A 19,154-nucleotide genomic window follows, 5' to 3' on the forward strand; every position below is an offset into this window, starting at 1 on the left:
GTTAGCCAGATTTTCCCTATGTGGCATGGGGAAATCAATTCTCAGAGATGCAGCATTCACAAAAGGATTTACTGAAATTTCACCAAAAAAAAATAAAAAACAACCCCCCAAAAAATAACCCAAAAAAAAACCCCCAAAAATCAGTGGCTTAACGGAAGCTACAGAAATCAGGACCTGTGCTTGCACTAGGGATGCAGATGCCACCAGCCAGTTACCCGAGGAAAAGGCAGGAGCCAGGCATCAGTTGTCCTGGCAGCCCCAGCACCTGCCAGTGGCAGTAGCAAAGACAATAGGGAGAGTAGAATTCACCTGGTGATCAGGCCTTGCTAGTTCTTCTGCTCCCAGGAGGATTTGCTATTTTAATTAATTCCAGCAACATCTTAAACAAAAGAAATTTATTTAAATAGCAACTGTGACTAGGTACTAGGGTCTAGTTATAGAGACAAAGAAAATAGCAGTCATGCATGTATAAAACAAAAGACGGAGGTTCTGCTATTCTGTTTACTTAACACCTGAGATCTTTAACAAAAAAAACCGCTGCTGCCATGTAATGATGTTCCATATATGGAGAGGTTTCCGCCACAGCAAACTGTCAATTTGTCAGCTTGTCTTCAGTTTGGTGCTTCCCAACTTGTGCTCCTGTGTGTGTAACACAGCTGCATGTGGTACAGCACTCTGAGACGCCAGTGCATGAGCAGGGTGTACAGTGCTAGTTTCTCTGAAGTCCCAGGGAAATGAAGTTTTACTGTGATTTTCCAAACAGCAGCTCCATCTAACGTAGAACAGACCTCATAGTCTCTTCTTCTGATTTTATTGTGCTTCCCATAAAAAAGAACAACATGATATGATAATTGGCAGTAAGTTACAATGTTGGTGTAAGTAAGGGATTCCTCTGTCATCTGAATGATCCCCACTTTCTCCCAGCTGAGGAGTAAGAATTGGGCAACAGAAATTTCTCTGTCATGAGTACTCTGGTGATGCAGGCTGTCTGCATTCCTGGAACATTTGTGCCTCTGCAGGTCTATCCCAGCCCTCTTTAAAGTCATGCTCATATTCAGATGCAGGTATGTGTGGCATGCATCCACTTCAAGAAGCACTGCTGTAAATTACTCCACTAGTTTAGCTGTATAATACATCCTGTCACATCACAAGTGGCTCTAAAATGGCAGGACTGCTTAATGAGGCAAGAGTCCATGAAACCAGTGGGTGACTCTACTTCTTTACCTTTTTTTTTTTTTTTACTTGCTTTTGTCTAAGTATCTTTCTTTCTTCAGCCTTCAGGCTTCTTCATCTAACAGACTCTTCCAGCATGGACAATTGCTAGCTACATCTTTCCAGCTTGTGATATCAATAGTATGAACATTCACCCCTTCACTTACTGTAGACTACCCCAGTCACACAATTCCACAGTGGTAGTCAAATGTGTGCTGGATGAATGTTTTTCTTTTTTTTTTTTTAGTGTTAGGTGCTTGGTTTAGCATAGATGCTCCATCAGATAGCAGAATATTGTAGCTGCCTTCCCAAAACAGAGACCAGTCATCCAACAACACTGATCCAGAGAGGAGAATTTACTCTTAAACCTTCAGGAGCAGTCAACACATTCTCAGACTTGATTGTTGCTCTTTTTGGATTGGTATTTATTCCAAAGCAGTTATAAACTAACAGAAGAATAATGCAGAGATCCTGAAAATCATATTCAGTTTGTGTGTATGAAAACTGTATCATCATCCATAAGCAGCTGTCCTCCAACCAGATACTCAGCTGCTGCTTTTCTACATGAAATGTGGAGTGTCTTCCATCTGGTCTCATGAGTAGATGGTCTTTGTCATGCTGGGTGCAAAACTGTGATGAAGAAGCAAAGAAAACTATGTGCCACAGTCTCTGGTACCATTACCTATTTCAGTGCAACTGCACTGCATACTATTCCAGACACCATCCTGCAAAGATCAGACAAGATTCAAAAATACCTTTAGGACAGTCAATTTATTTTTACGGTGGCTGAAAAAGCCATTTCTACAGACCAACCTGAAAAAATGTGTGTTATCTATGTGATAAAAAAAAACTTCCTCTCTATCCCCACATTTTTCCTGCAATCACGCAATAATTCCTCTGTGTTTCTATGTCATCTACTAGCTCAGCAGCCTTTCCTGGCAAAGATAGCTTCCTTGCCTTGTCTAAGGTACTCCTGCATTCCTGGCCTGGAGAAGGATTCTGCTGAGATGAAATCACTCCCAGGATGTTGCAGGGCACTCCTTTCTTCATCTCCAGGTGCTAATTTAACTAGATGGTGGCCAGGGACCAAATCATTCCCTGCCGATGGTGCATCTAGAGCTGGTGGTGTGTGAAAGTCTACCTTGAGCTGTCTGAGAGTCAGGTCTCCTTGAAGACTGTGTGTGAGGTTTTTACAGTTGCAGTCAGGATGCTTCAGGCTGTGAACATCACTCACCAATCCCTGCCACAGCCTGCTACAGCCATGGGATGCTGTGGGATGTGCCGGGATCCCCCATGGCAGGCTGCCCAGACCTGCTGCCCTTGGCCACCTCTCTGAAGCTTCCTCATTCTTGACAAAATCAGGCCCCATGATGGAAAAGATGCTCTAATTGCTTCCTTCCTTCACCTCCTCCAGGCATTGGGGCTGGGCACCTCAACCAAGGGCTGTGGGGCTGTGCGTGAGCTGGGGATGCTGGTGATCACTGCTGCCACAGTGGTGATTTTCACAGGCTGTGTGTTTCATGGGTTTTATTAGTAGCATATCTTCTTCTTCTAATCTGACCACCTTTTCACCAGGATTAGCAGAATTCTTGGTTGGATATCGATGAATTAAAAATGCCCACATCCAGATGGAAAAGCCCCTTTCAGGGATACAGCCACAGTAACCCTGGTTCCAGCAGGGGAAATTTTTCCGTGTCCACAGGAGCATGACAGGTATATGCAAGGTCACAAGAATTGTATCCTTCAGGTAATTGCTTCTTCATACATATATCCATCATGGGACTCAGAAAACTTTTGAGAAATGAGACTGTGCACATTATACTGTGGTTGACAGACATTTCCAAAAAGCAAAACTTCAAATTGTGATCAACGCAACATGGATACTCTCACTGCAACGTGATCCCATCAATGCAGAGATGTATAATTATATTTAATGAATAAATACATGCATTATTTATTTATTATTTCTATTACTTATTATATAAATCTGCAGAGATGTTTTATTTGTTTGATAACTCAGGCTACGTGCATAGCCCTTTCAGTACTGTTTACATTACCTTCACCTTTTAGTGTTTGCAGATGTTTGACAACCAGACTTCTTCAGATTTTGAAAAATAGGTCTATTTGAAAACTTAAACTGTTCAACTGCATGTTCAAAATTATTTCCATATGCAAAACTATATCCAGAGCAATAGGATAGTCCATCTGTAAAAAAAACCCAGTGCCCTTTTGTAGTGTTTTGCCCTCTCCAAGCAGAACAAATATGACAGAAAGAACCATCTAAGCATGAACCACCTGAGGGCTGAGACTCTTTACACCTAATTCCAGATAGCTGTAAAATTAATGTATACATCTGACAGCTATTGAACATTTCTGGATTCTCATCCTAAGGTAGACGTTACCACAGGACATGCATCACACTCTGAAAATCTCTGTTTCTGACCACTGATTCTCAAGGGCACATATCTCTATCTCAGGTACAGATGTTTTGCATTTTTGATGTCAAATATGGATTAGACAAACCATATTTCAAAGTTTTGACCTGATGGGAAGTGGCCTCATTTGATTTTATGAGGTTCATTTTTGAAGTGGGAGGTGTGCTGGAACATGTAATTCCAGCAGTCTGTACTTTAGGCATCTCCATACCACCACTCGGGGTGGCAGAGGAGGTGCCTGGGCTCAGAACAGCTTCTGCAGGTGAGCAGAGCTGCTGCTGGAGCCATGCTGCTGCAAGCACTGTGGGGCTGGGGGTGGCTCAGGAACTGTTGATTCCTGCCTTTCCAGTTGCTGCTGAGCCTGGGGCTGGAGCTGTTCCTGACAGCAGGCTCTGGCCCTTTTGGCAGTCAAGGAGCCCATGCCAAAGAGCCTGGTGCCAGCGGGGACCCAGCCCTCCTGCCTGCCTCAGCTCCTGTTCACATTACCGAGCCCGACCTGCACTAGAAGCAGATGTCACAACTTGCTCCTTATCTTGCTCTACAGTGTGGCAGCTCCCCACTCTTTCCATGATCTCAAGAGCTGCTTCCAACTTCCAAAACCCAGCAGAAGCCTGAGCTCCTGCTTTGCACAGGGGTGAGAGCTTAGCCTGCACCTCTTCCATTAAAGGTCTGCAGCTCTCCCACCTGCACAAACCCTGAAAGAACAAGAAGCCCATGTCTGGCAGGGAAATGAGGTATGACTTGACCTGATATGTGATGCATCTTAGCCTTATTAAAACATGGGTCATGATGAATTTAGAACTATGCATCCAATTGCTCCCCTCCCCTTCCCTCACATGCATTATTATACGAGACCTGCTGCAATCCTCAAATATTTTGGGATAAACACTGATGTTTGAAACACCAGAGCTGGCTCTGCCTGTTGCTTTAGCATGGGGCTAAGCACCAGCCAAGGCCCAAATAACACAGATTTCTTAATGCAGATAAAAATCAGCATGTTGGTGTAAAGACACATGCAGTTGCTGGGAAATGCTGTCATAGTTTTCTCACAGACAATCCCTCTGAGCAGGCAGAGACCCCCATATTTAAGTCTTCTGGTAGTTTCAGTGATGAAGAATTAATATTTGAGAAACATTTAGGAGGGGAGAAAAATGTATCTGCATCCTTCACATGAACATATGATTGTTGATGTAGTCAAGTAATGATCATGCAAGTGCCTAGGACAGTGTGTGGTATTCAAACACAGACAAAAACAGTGCCTCTGTAACCACATGCAAGAGCAACTCAGTCCATCACCAAGGCATTGTCGTGAATTTTGGAATTTTAAAATGTAAAAAATAATCCTTCAGTGTGAGACAGGGGCAATACAGTGGTCTAGAAGAAGGTTATGAATATATCAGATGATTATTTTGGTCCACTACTGTCCTGCCTGTCCCCTTGAAACTTCCTGACCCTTACATGTCTTTGATCTAAGTCTATATCCTGAGCACACAAAGGAAAAACAAACACATCACTGTGTGTGATTAGGAAATGGAGACAAGAAATTACTTCTCATATGTATAATTATCATAAGTAATTATAACCCAGGAGCTTAAATCTTTTTTCTTTCTCTCATCATGCTTTTAAGTTCCTGACTCCTTGTAAGGAACAGATATGATACCAAAAAATGGATCAATAATTTTTTTCAGCCTGCTTTTACTACCTACAGAATTCTTCATCCTACCTACAGAATTCTTCATCCTAGACATGGTCCAGAATTTTAGTATCTCCCCAGGCTGTAGGTACTAGACATTGTAACCTAAATATTTGCAAGATGAAATGCCACAAAGACCCTAGACTTATTATAGGATATATCCTGTGAAAATACAGTATAATCTTTTAAAACCAATAATTTTTTTTTTTAAATAATAATTATCCTAATGCTGGGAAAACACAACAGCTAAACTTTGAAGAGTGCATGTGAATAAACAAAAAGTATTGTGAATATGAATAAAAATTTGTTTAATTGTGAGCACCCAAATTGCAGCAGAACTACCTGGTAAGTAGCTTACCACAAAGCTCACCTGTCTGCCTGTTCCCAATATGACTTCAACTTTCAGATAAAGCTCCTTTTCAGCTTCATTTTGCCTCAGTAGAACTTGTCTGCATGGATTATAGCAAGAATTTTTCACAGAACTCTCTGCCTCAGAAGCAGGTACTTCATGGGACAAAATTTTTATATTAATCACTCTTGAACTTCTCTATTGACAGATAGGAAATAATGCCCAGACTCACTGCACAGTAGCAGAATGAGAACTCCCACCCAAACCAGTAATTTCTAACAAAAAAAAAATCTTTGACTGACACTCATGCACAAGAAATAGCCCTAGCACATTCAAGTGATGCCTTTTCCAGGTCTTAAAATCAAGAATCAAACATGGGTAGAAGGGGAAAAGGGGTTTTACCTCAGTATTTATTTTAAAGATCTTTAGGTGCACACATCCAGGTCGAATGCACTGAAATGCACACTGCAATGCACACCCATGATAGATCGAGTATAACATTCTAGGTCTTACTAATTAGCATATTTATCTAAAATTCCTCAATGAGAGGATTGAATGAGCCCCCCTCCCCAAGGAACCTTCCCCTGGATGGTTCTATCTCAGTTTACAGAATGTGTTCTGGAGAGGACCTTGGGGTCTGGGGCTTTCTGATCCCTAACTATGAAGCTTCTAAAATGTTTAGTCTCCTAGCTTGACAAACAAGTCCAAGAATGTAGGCAAAAAAAACCCACTAAGAATACAGAAGTTATAAAACAGTAAAAAAGGAGTATAAAAGAAATGGCAAAAAATCATCATGGCATCACAATCATCACTCCTTTTACCAAATCCCACTACAGTTTCTTTCCTGATGGAGCACAGAATTGGTGAAGGATCAGGGTTCAATAGTGCAGGACTTCCTCATAAATTGCGAGGATGGAGATCACGCTACTGAAGCCATTGCAGCAGGGCATGCCTCACTGTCACTTTTGGCCATTTCAGTTACAAAAAGTATTGTGGAACAGAAAGTTCACCAGTGGATTTCTTTACAAGTAAGTGAGAGATTAAAATACTAGCTATTCAGCCTGCTCCAAATAAAATGTAACAGAGAAATAAAACAAGCAATTAGGGAAACTGAGCCACCTGGTCTACTTGAAGGTGTCCCTGCTCATTGCAGGAATTTGGAACAAGATGACCTTTAAAGGTGCCTTCCAACCCAAACCATTCTATGATTCTATGAAAATCATAAACGTAAGAGGAATAAAATGATTCAAACAATAGACTTAGGGGCGTTTCCCTCGCAACACTCAAGCTGCTGCCATCATTCTTTATCTACATGAGCCTTCTCCCCTTTTGAGAAAAACAAAACCCTTAGCACTCTTTGGTTCTAAATTCTCTTGTTCTTAATACCTTGAAATCACCTTGGTCTGGCACAGTACTGTCATCGCTCCTTTTTTGCTGTTCACCATCTCCCAAGGGATTGAAGCCTGAGTTTTCATCCTGAAGAAAGAAAGAAAGAAAGAAACAATAATTGGTGACACTAAAACAACAGCAGCAGCATAATCACAATAGATAATTAATTTCTACTTGCAACAATTTCTGATGAAACCTCGATTAGAAGGGCTGTTGGTTACACCCAGCTGTGTTATCGCACTCAGATTAATGAACAAACCACCACATGTTTTGGGGCACACTGGCACAAAATCCATGTGTACCCAAGGGGTACCCTTTCAATAAGTCAGTGAAGAAAGACCATCACAGCTGTAAAATACCCAGAAGGTGTCTCTGCAATTATTCTGTGAAAAAGGTTTGCCTTTTTTTTGAATGTGTTCTTTTGGCTATCTGCTCCTGCTCTTAGCAATATTAAACCTTGGTTTAAAATACCCCAGAGTATCTTCTGTGAGTTTGAACATAGAATGTGAAACATTGCAGTTGCAAAATTTTAGATCTAATGTTTTGATCTTTTTCAGGAAAGAGAAGTTCCAAAATACTTCTACAATTTAGGGTGCCCCCTTTTGAAGCACTTTGTAGAGCACCATTAAAGAACAGTTTCTCCAAGAAAATGTTGAAAATATTCTGTTTCTGTTTCCAAAGCACTTCCTGAAGTGGTGCACCTTCATCCAGTCAGGGAGCACACAGAACAATGCATTATGTACTACAGCTAAAACTAAATGCAAATCTTGAAACAATACAGAGAATGCAAAGCAAAATGAAAAAATTCAGAACCCAAAAGGGAATGTGTAGGTGAAATTCAATTCTCTATTCCTGGTCTCTATCCTGTCCTTATCCCATTTTCAATAGCAAAAAAAATGGGTTTGACACATTATTATACATGTCAAAATCTTGCTATTTATACAGAAATACGAAGTTTTTAATAAAAGTAATATTTAAGTGCAGAAGAAAAAAGGCTGATAATTCAGTCCCCCAGAGCAAGTTTCCCTCCCCATTCATTTTTTCCCCTTTCTTATCTTTTTCTGTCCCCATACTACTCTGACTTCTCTCATTTTGTCTATGAAGATGAGATCTTTGGCTCCAGTGGATTCAGGAGGACTTTTGCCACTGACAGCCTTGTAGCGAAAATGTCACCTTAAACTCCTTCAGGTAGAGGAACTGCTGTATAGTTCCATCAGACAGAAAATTCGTATGCTAGCTTGAATACAAACACACCCACAAAGCAGGATTTTGTTTTCTTTCAAATGCAGAGGACCTTAAGCGAAACTTTAAAGCTTTTTTTCTTACCTCTAGTGCATCTGATGGCATCATGGTCTTTCCTGATTTCATGTAATAAAGTGTTTCTGGCACCTCCATGGGCAGCAATTCTTGAGACATATTTGCAGGATTTACTTCTGGCTTCTCCATGGGCAGGAATCCTTTTGACATGTTGTCAGGATATACTCCTGGCTCCTCCATGGGCGGGAATCCTTTTGACATGTTGTCAGGATATACTCCTGGCTCCTCCATGGGCAGGAATCCTTTTGACATGTTTTCAGGATATACTCCTGGCTCCTCCATGGGCAGGGATCCTTTAGACATGCTTTCAGGATCTACTCCTGGCACCTCCACGGGCAGGAATCCTTTAGACATGCTTTCAGGATCTACTCCTGGCATCTCCACGGGCAGGAATCCTTTAGACATGCTTTCAGGGTCTACTCCTGGCACCTCCACAGGCAGCAATTCGAGAGATATATTTTCAGGATCTATTCGTGGCACCTCTGTAGGCAGCAGATCTAGAGACACATTTTCAGTATCTGCTCCTGGTACCTCCACTGGCAGCACTTCCCAAGACATGTTTGCAGGATGTGTTCCTGTGGGAGTCAATGACTTGTTATTTTATAAAATGACTTGAGGCCCCACCCATCTCATCTCTCTAAGTGAAGGACTCCCCTCCCACTGCCAAAGACAGTGGAGCACCAAGGATAGACTGCTCCAGGGAAGACCTTACAGCACAAGCACAACAGCCAGAAGGAATGTGGTGCCTTCCTCTGGCTGGGAACCTCTCCCAGCCTGCACCTGCCCCACAGGTCCTGCACTGCTGCCACCCTTTTCTGTGTGCGCAGAGTCCCAGCACGGAGGGCACTGCCACTGAGGCCTGCTCCTTAAAACCCACTTCTTCCCTGCCCTGAGCAGGGACATCTCCTGTGTGGGAAACTGGATCCTGAAAAAGGCCTGTGCATGTAAATAACTGGCAGTGACTTTCCTGTGTGCTGGCACAGCCCTGTGCACTTTGGTGAAAGCCTCCTCACAGGTGGGGGAACCTGAGCTCAGTGCCTGCAAAGGGGCAGTGCCCTGTGCCATGGAGTAACCCCTGGAGAGGGCCATCCCCATTACCTGACAGATCACTGCATGGACATGCAGCTCCCAGCCCCTCCTGGGCTGCTCCGTTCCTTCTTCCCAGGGGAGAGAGGCCAAGGTGTGGGTACAGGGCCGGGGCTTCATTTTGCAAAGGTGAGCTGTAAGTAGAGGAGGTGATCGATGTGCTGGGAGCAGCAGCACTGGATTGAGTGTGATAAGACAGCAGGGAAGAAGGAGGTGGATGCTTGCAGAGGGTAACAGAAGTCTTGAAGTCAGTGCCTATGGCTCGAGGCATGACCCAGGATTACTGCTGCACCCAGCAGTACCTTAAATACGGCAAGAAAGGCACAAGAAAATATGTAATAGCTGTGCAAAGCAGATAAGAGTTATTTTCCAGAGAAAGGCAGTTGGACTTTAAATGACAACTGTGGGAAACTCCTGTCAAGATGAATGGAATACAGTATCCAGTGGTTAAGTTTTATCACTTTTATTTTACAGAGATTTGTTCAACCAAAGAACATGAACAAAAGAGCAGATGAACATCTTCAGGCTTACCCAGTAAAAATTACCATCTTCAAACACAGAAAAACAAATGAATAACAAACTAGAAGCTCCAGTAACAGTAGGCTGTGTCATAGCATCTGCATTCCCAGCATGAAAAGTAGCTCTGCCCACACTGGAAGTACAGGAGCATCTTTTGGCCTCAGGTCACGGACACTCTGAGCTACATCCTGGAGAACTCCTTTTGCAGATTAATTTAGAGAACAAGCATCTTTTTTTTTTTTTTTCTTTTCTTTTTTTCTTTTAATCTGGTCAGAACAGAAGACCTGGTTGACCTTGGAAGACCTGCCATGGGATACTAAAAATACCAGGATACCTGTCATTAGAGCAGAACAACTTCTCCAAGGCTGGTTAGTTCAGAGAACCATTAGCATAACTGATGATGAGTGAAAGAAATCCCTCTAAAGTTGGTGAACCTGAAGAAAGCTGTGATTCTCTGTCCTCAAGGAAGCCTGTGGAGAAGAAAGATTAATTCTGTGTACAGACTTCCATGTCTGCAGAGTGAATTCCCCATTACAGGCACACTTGGCTATCTATAATGATCTGTACAGCCTTCAGCTAAATCAAGGTGCTCTGCTCCCATCTGAGTCACTCCACAGGGAACACCATAAAGAAAGAAAACTGCAAGGTTCTCATTAACAACTGACCTAGTGCTATCTCATTTAAAATCTCAATGTACGAAGATGCATGGTTTCAACTTGGACAATGAAAAGCAGATGCTTCAAGTGGAAATATTTTCGTTACATTACGTGTTTCAGTCATTTAAGGATAGGTGAAGGAAAATCACCCAGCTGTTTCAAAGATGTAGATGTAGTTGCCCGAGCAGCAAATTGCACACTACTCCTTTAGTGTAGTGGTATCACAGTCTTACCTGCTTATCACACAGAATGTGCCAAAACCAGCACAACCTTGTACTTCCTCTACTGCTTGTTTCTTACTCATCTTACAATGTGGTTTGAAGAAGCATCACTCACTTGGCAGAGGTACCTGTATTACATCTGACTGCAGAGACAAGCTGTAGAAAAATGGAGCTACACTACAAACTTAAAATTTTCAACAAGTTCAAATGTAGCTTTGTGATTCCTTTTAATCCCAGTCCTGGACTGGACCAAAACCATTGAAAACCAGTGTACTGCTAAATGCCTTGCAACAATATATGTTTGCCCAGCCTTGAACAGGCCAGGCAAAGTGAGCCTGAGATTATTCTAAAAAGGTGGAAGCACAACCAGGACTGGCTGCAGCCACCTCCCTACTCTCAGACATATAAATACTTCTATACAAAAAACCAGCACTGGAGAGCAAAGTCAGATGGGAGTTCTGGCTCAGCTATGTCCTCTTCCTGCAGGAGAGGAGTGGTGTCTTAGGCCATCACTTGTGCAGTTAGTGAAGGAAGGAGATGTGGAGCAGGAGGGAAAACTCACAGGAGACAGGGGAATTACTGCTGTTGGTTATCTTACCCCTGAAACAAGTAAGCATGAATCTTCTGGGAAATGAATTTTAAACCAAAAAGTTTAAAAGTACTAGAATGTATTCTTGTTAAGATCATACTTTATATCCATTGTATAGATGCACCAGCATTTGTATGCATCTAGCATATAACTAGAACAAACCTCTGATACTGAGAGGTATTCCTGTCCCAGTAGAGAGGCTACCATCATTAATGACTTTGTACATCATTGTGCTCACAGTTAAATACCTGTATACATTTCTTTCATGTTACAGTTACTGATGCACTGGATAAAGCCCAGAACTTACCATACCACTCTTAGAGCTGCCTAATCAAAGTGTAAATTTATACTCTTGTTTTATCTCTCTCAGATTTTATGCATGTTGCAAATGTACAGCCCTCAGTGGTTACCTGTAGAGTGAAAAAGTCCTCTGTGCCTGGAGATCTCTCACTATGGGATGTTGTTCTGTACTTGGAGAAAATTTCCCAGGACTACAGTTCTACAAGAGCAGTTCCCAAAGTTTTTTGCATCACTGTTCATTATCCACATTTCTGCAGACTACATGCAAGTTTATCATATCCCCATGAGCTGAAAACCAGCACAAGTGCAATATGACCACCACAGTCCTTCCTCCTCGTGCCCAAACCCAGCTGTGGGTTACAGGCCATCAGCTCCTGCAGAGATTATGGACTAGAGATTAAGAATGACCAGAAAAGGTGTTTGTTAAGCATCTGTGAAGGATTTTCTGAATTATTTTCTGTATGTGGGACCAAAGCATTTAATCTTCAACAAATTCTAGGCTATCATATCATCTATTAAATGTCAAAACCAAGTTATAGCCTATATTTACAAAGTAGATATTAAGTTAAAAGAAATGCAGCTCAAGGAGAAATTTGGAGCATGACTTGCTTTTATGACTGGGTGTCATCCAGCTGAATAGCAGAAATTGCAAAATTGAAGAAACAACTTGCTCAAGATTTAAGAGTACATATTAATATATGTAGAAACTTGCAGCTCCTTACCTGATAGTTATCAGTCTCTAAGGAGGCTCCATTTTCTCAGCAGAATAAAGGAAATAGGAAGGGAGCAAACTAATATACAGATTATTAGCTGAGAGAGAGAAGGCTGCAATAAGCAGTAGTTGGCAGGAAGTTAGACTGCTAGGGGCCAAGGAACCATCTTTTCCCAGTATTTAAGGGCAGAAAAAAAGAAGAGCTGACAGCTAGGAAGTACTCACAGTGTGCATATCAGATATCTGTAAGCCCAGATGGTCAGAACCTCAGCATTAAGACTTAGTGCCATGACATTTTCTAGATTAGAGATTTTTAGTTGCTATTCTTTTTAAAGGACCAGCCTATCAAAACTGCTTGAAAAAAATAGAGTGATATATATATTTAAAATGGAGATAAAGTATCTCCACCACCTTTTAGTTCTCAATTTCCTTTTTATTTTCCTCTTTCCATTCCCTGACATATTTTCTTTACCATTGACTTCTTGAGTTTCAAAGTGTGTGTTTTCTTTCTTTGTTCATCTGAATACATCATAGCTAAAATTCCATTTTTCACTTTTTCTCAGGTATTATAATTTGTTTTTTCCTTCTATTGTTTCTCCCTCCTTGCGTTTCATACCATCTTAATCTGTCTTAATCATTCTTAATCTTTCCCCTTTGTCTCATATTGCCTTTGTATTGTAATTGTGCCTCCAGAAGCTTCAGGTTTGAATGGTGGAGGTTTGGTCATATTTGGAACAAGCATGGATACTACAAGCATTAGGGCAGCTGGGATCAGGCTATGACATCTGGATGAGATGTCCAGCTGCATGGAGAAAAGGGGATAAGCAATAGTGGGTTGGAGGGAGTGCAAAGGAGACCTCAGGACCCAAGGAGGAAAAAATGGGAGACATGACAAGACATCATATCCCAGAGTTTTGATATCATGAGCTGGAGGTGTGGGAGGAATGCTGGAGAAGTACTTTATGAACACTGCAGGAGTGCTGGGCTTCAGTGGGAGCCCTACAAGGGGGAGACTTTCAGGAGGAACTCAAAGGTACAAAGCTTCAGTGGCATGAATGACACAGAACTCTCAGCTGTTTTAACTGTTGACTAGGGCATGAGGAAATAAGGCCCTGATGGCCTCCTCTGTGGTATTATCACTCTAGTAAGACAGTGGATATTGCACACATGTGAGCAGGTTTTAGCACAGGGTTTCTAAGACAGGAGCCCTGTTCTACCACTCACGTTCTCCTGTATCTGCTATGGCAAACACATTTCCCATCACTCACATGGTGCAACCTGTAGTCTCAGGGATGACTAGCTCACTTCCCTCAGAATGTTTGCAATAATCTCATTTGATCACTCTTTGTGCTACAGAGCAGCACAAAGTGCTGCTGCCAACCATCCCATTAGCTCCTGTTTTTCAGTGGCACTCACCCAGTAGGACTGTCCGAGTTCTCACACACCTTGTGAGGAGTTAAAGAATCCCACTGCTGCTTTCCTTAGTTTCGTGTGGTCTGAGTCAGCTCACTGAGCTGCCCAGTTCTTCATGCACCTTTGTGATAATCGGAAGGGCTGGGGCACAGGTGCAATTGCATGCTAATCCCTTCACTTACTATAGATAATGAATAGGTAAGAAGGAAAAGGCAGACACAGAAAAGATGCAAAACATATTAATTACAACTAAGGAGGTCAGCATGTTAGTGTTTGTAGCTCCTATTACCACATCTACCAAGAGCTCTATCTCATAAAACATTTAGGAAAAATCAGGTTAACTCCTGCTGGTGCTAACACCATGATACAGCATGGACCTAGATTTTTGCAGTGCTTCTCTCCCCTCTAGTTAGTTTCCTTCCTTGAAGGGATAATTCCATTAAATCATTCCTCTTTCCTGTAAAAAGGGACACTCCCAACCTGCAAAACCAAAAAGCACTTTCAAATGCCCACGTCTGCAGCTGTTACCTACGTTCTTGTAATGCTTCAGTACAGCCCAGAGTCAGAGCATAGGAAATATACCCCATTAAAAGCTGAACCAGAAAGAAAAAATGCCCACAGACAAAGCCACACAAAACTTCCCTGCTGGCCTTCAAGAACAGATGACAAGGATCTTCTGCAAGTGTTCTGCTGGGAGGTGGGACAAACACCCTGGCAGGTGCAGCAGAGAATGCCTCAGTGGCACACTGAAAGTAAATGGGGCTTCCCACTGTTAAACCAGAAAACAAGAAAACATCAAGAGAAGCAAAGGGGTATAGTTAAAGGCGGGGATGGGAAGAGAGAGGCAGGCTTCTTGAACTCTGGTGTCATCAAAGGACTCGGATGGCAGGGGTAGGAACTTCATTTGCAGCTCTTGAAGCTGCCTGAAACCTCAGCTGTAAGATGGGCAGTTGGGAGAAGTAGCAAACACATGTGTCACACAAATGGGGTTGTCATAATGATAACCAGGGAAGCCTGGGAGGGAGTTAGAGCTGGGACAGAGGAGAGGAAATGCCGAGAGGGACCAGATGACTCGGCAATGGAGATCACAAAGAGGGGAGCCTTTGATGAGCACCAACAAGTAAACAGCCATTTCAGCACACTAGAGGTTTGAACCCAGGCTGCAAATTGGATGAAGGTGTGAGGGCCTGGAAGAGCAGCTGGGGTAAGGACACAGCACCCCTAAGGGGGCTGAGGTCATCCGAGGTGAGCATGGGAGACTAAGGACAACAAAGGATAGAGGAAGACAAGGCATAAAGGAATCACTGAAGGATGAGAGATCATGATAGCAAGAGGGAAGAGAATTTTTCAGCCTTTTAGAAGTTCATATTTCATTTTGAATTAAGAATTCATTTTCGGTTTTGGCTATGATACATTATTCATAGCTCTGTGTTTGCCAATACATGTTACTTCAGCACAGACAAGCTGCTTTGTTTTATTTAAATCTGAAGTGATTAAGGGCAACTGATACTGACTTAAGCATTGTATCTTTTTATTTTAGATTAGGATATTTGTTGTAATGAAACAGGTTTACATAGTATTTGTCTTATTAAAATCTTTTCTAAAACAAGTAATTATTTTGGTCTTCAACTCAAAAAGAAACAGTTTCAACAAATTACCTTGTGCTATTTATAGTACTTGCGTATATCCTATGTTGTTTTTAGACAGGCAGGGGCTGACAAAGTCATGTGATTACCCATGAATTACCCATGGATATCAGTGTAAAGCACTTTGCTTGCCTTCTGACCACAAAATCTCTCTCCCCGCTTTTGATGTTTTAATTCTCACAGCATCCCATCTTATAATAACAAGAAATACTATGAAAACCACTGAAATTAACAGGATGTGGATACTGAGCTGGATCCTCTAAATACCATGAATGTTCACTGAAAAGTAGAACCCTGGATTAGATAGTTATACCTGCACTGGAAGAGCTGATCCCGATTCACAGTATGGCTTGAAACAGTCATTTCCAAGAGATTTTCAAAAACTACATACTGCTGGTGTAATAAAACTTCTAAATTCAGAAGTATAGAAAATGTGTATTTTTCATGTGAAGTCTCAGATTTTCTTTTATCCTTCGCTTGGCAGGTTATTTCTAGCAAAATTTCTTGCTGACATTATAGGAAAGTGTAGATTTCATGTTCTTTGAAATTGTCCACATTTATTATGTATTTTCCTGCTGCACTAGATTTGAAATAAATTAAATATCCATAGCTCATTTGTCTTTACTTCACATACAACTTCTAGTAGTATAACAAATTTGGAAGGAATTTGTACTACTGTCCCAGATTCATGCATTTAAGAACTTCTCAATAAACCTCATCTTTCCTGATCTTCAATTTACTTCATATACATGTATATACATGAAAAAAAGTTCACTGGCAGTGAAACCCAACATAAATAAAGCACAAGTCTAATCATTATTTTGTTTGATTGTTTGATCTCTCTACCATGTGGTAGAGAGGAGCCACAGGCTGAGACAAGTCTGTACTTTCCACAGTCTACTGTGCTCGTTTACAGACAGGTCTTGATTCTTCTCTAGAGAAGAATCAAAAAAAAAAACCCAAACCAAAACAAATCATGCAGATTTCTTTCTGAAACTCAGGAGAATGTTTATTTTTTGTGCTGTCGCTTCTGCTCTATGGCTGAATTCAAAGCCTGAAGGATGAGATGTTGGTTGTTCTGAATGTTGTAGCTGGTCAGTTCTATCAGCTTGTCAAACTCCTCCCCTGTGTAGGTAAAGCTGTTTAAGCAGTAGGGGGAAAAAATGGTGGAAACATCCACGTTACCCTGCGCCAACTCATCAGGGCTGCGCTCCACACCTGACAAAGAAAGAAAAATCATCAGTGGGGTATAGATATAGATACCTCCCACTTTCCAGGTGGGGCACAACGTTACTCCTTGCTCCCTTGGCATTTGCAATTCTCTCCCATGGGAGGCACAGCAGGGGAGGGAGAAGATCACGCTACACCATGTCTCCCATCCCAAAGCCAAAGGGCTGCCAGGTGGTGGGAGGATCATCCTATGTCTTACCAGGTTCTTTGTATTTTCTGAAGGAGTCATTCACCAGGGGGAAAAACACCACAGTCGGTGCCTCTGGAGTCTCTGTGTCTTCAAAGATGTAGCACTCCTTTAGATTTTTCTTCTCTTCTTCACTCATGTGGATTTTGGGAAATGGGATTCCCTGCTTTTTAAAGTATTTGGAGGCTTCCTCCAAAGGCTGAATTCAGACAAAAGAAAAGAAAAGGTCAGAAATTCTGCCACATGCCACCACTTTTCCTAATGTACAATGCATCCATTGAAAGATCTTCACAAAGATATGGGAGCAGGGTTCGCTATCAGTATCTCTTCTGTCCTTGTCTCTTATGTGAGATATTAACTACTAGCTATTAACAGAACAACGATTCAAGACTCAAGTCTCCACCTTGCACTCCTGATTATTGTTCTACCTTCTCCTCATTAGCCTTTATCTACAAGATAAGTAAAATGTCCATGATTATGGGAAGGGTGGCCTAGCAGCTTATGATACAGAAATACATCTCTTCTGAAGAAAATCCTGAAACAAGTGGAATGGACAAGAATCTGAAATAGTGAAGTTTTTAAATGCAAAATTACAAATATTCTTTTGATTTGGCATAAAGTATTTAAAAGCCTCTGTCTTAGATGCCTTAGGATGGTTCTGAAAAGTGATGTAAGCAAACAGTGATCTGGGAGCAAACATCACCTTAACTGGAATGTTAACCTTGCAGGTGTGTTAGCAATTTTTGAAAATATGATTTTTCTTCCTGAGTCTGGTTGGCACGTATAAAAATTTTAGTCTTCAAAAATTTCTGCCTTATCCATATCTAGTAACAGGAATTATAGACCAGGTTATTAGCTGGCATTTGAAACAGCAGATTGTCAAAGGACAATTCTTTTCCACAATTCTGAACGATGACAAAAAAATCCAGTTACTGTTCTAAAGACAGCTGGACAAATTTTTCCTAATTATACTGCATGTAGATAACTTTATATGAATATCACAACACAACCAAAATGAGTTCATCAGTGGTGGTAACTAGTACCAGATAAACATGCCATATGAGTGTAGTCTGGATAGCCAAATGGAGATCACAGGAGCACACAGGTCTAGCATTTAGCTGTTAGAGGGTTAATTCAAATAAAATATTTAGAAATCTGATAGTACGTCTGTTCTCAGGGGATTTACCAGCATCACTTGCAAGACCTAGCCATCTGCATAGGGAGCTGTAGACCAAGGATCCTTTTCTCCCAGAATCAGTTTATTCTACATAAATTATTCTAAATCTTTAGGAGTTAAGGAGAGCTAAAAGGCAGCAGTTGTTTATCAAAGAAAATCGAGTGTTTTTCACACCGAGGTCTGTGATCCAGAAGAATAGTTTAAGTGCAGGACAACATCCACTTTCCTCTCTGGCCTCATGAGCGGTGGATAGCTTATATCGATGTATCCTGCCGTGTCTGCCAGGCACATGAACTCTGCTGTTTCTGTCAGCTGGTTGGGGAAATTCTCTAGTACGGTATCTAGAAGGAAATATTTGTTATGATGAGTGATTCACTGAAGAAACAGTATATCTGTTGTTTGACTAATAAGGAAAAATTGGGGAAAAAAATGCCTCTTGGCTCTCCATTACATTTACTTTCCAAGACCCTGACACACTACAGAAGTTCAGCCTTCACACATAAAAGAATGACCTTTTCAATGTAGAAAGAGTTCCTTCATTTCTCATGTTGCTATTCTTCCACCCCAAATGAGAAGTAGTTTTCTTGTCCTGGAGTCAAGGGAATTCCTGAAGCTGATTTAACTGCATGAAATTTAAATAGTTAATCTTGAAATATCCATTTCCAAACATTCATCCTCTGCCTTCTCTTTACTGATGAAAACACCAACCATCTAAGAAGGTAAAAAATTACATTCAAGGATGTTTACCTTTCCATATACAGAAGTTTTTGCTCTGAAGGTATTCGTTGTGCAGCTGGAACCCCTTCAGGAAGTTGTAGAACTTTGAAACCAACACCCGCTCCGTCAGGATCCGCCGAATGATGCCCATGATGCCACATTCAGGGGTGACCAAGTAAGTCTCCAACTCATGTCTCCTGTCTGATGGAGAAGGCTCTTCTCCTGAAAGATAGAGGAGGTGAAAAAATTGTTGTTTTGATACAATTCTTTGCAATACTTAAAATAACAGAAGACATCTCATATTAG

General features: G+C 41.5%; 2 protein-coding genes across 9 annotated transcripts in view; both read right to left on the bottom strand.

Annotated features, from left to right (window-relative positions):
- Positions 1 to 8,953, bottom strand: part of LOC138112053 (uncharacterized) — a 54,386-nt gene extending 45,433 nt beyond the window's left edge. The window contains 2 exon segments of the mRNA XM_069018741.1: positions 7,076 to 7,165; positions 8,405 to 8,953. Coding sequence (XP_068874842.1) covers positions 7,076 to 7,165; positions 8,405 to 8,953 — 639 coding nt within the window.
- Positions 8,954 to 15,469: 6,516 nt separating this feature from the next.
- The window catches only part of LOC138111503 (cytosolic phospholipase A2 epsilon-like), a 36,043-nt gene continuing 32,358 nt past the window's right edge, over positions 15,470 to 19,154 (bottom strand). For 7 of the 8 annotated variants that reach the window (XM_069017418.1, XM_069017421.1, XM_069017420.1 and 4 more), the window contains 4 exons: positions 18,879 to 19,070; positions 18,306 to 18,472; positions 16,967 to 17,153; positions 15,470 to 16,755 (listed from right to left, as the gene is read on the bottom strand). In XM_069017418.1, coding sequence (XP_068873519.1) covers positions 16,547 to 16,755; positions 16,967 to 17,153; positions 18,306 to 18,472; positions 18,879 to 19,070 — 755 coding nt within the window. In that variant the 3' untranslated portion in view covers positions 15,470 to 16,546. Of the gene's footprint in view, positions 16,756 to 16,966; positions 17,154 to 18,305; positions 18,473 to 18,666; positions 18,754 to 18,878; positions 19,071 to 19,154 lie in introns of those variants that run through there. The other variant, XM_069017424.1, reaches the window with a different exon arrangement.

This window comes from Aphelocoma coerulescens, chromosome 5, assembly GCF_041296385.1.
Source record: "Aphelocoma coerulescens isolate FSJ_1873_10779 chromosome 5, UR_Acoe_1.0, whole genome shotgun sequence".
NCBI classification, from domain to species: Eukaryota; Metazoa; Chordata; class Aves; order Passeriformes; family Corvidae; genus Aphelocoma; species Aphelocoma coerulescens.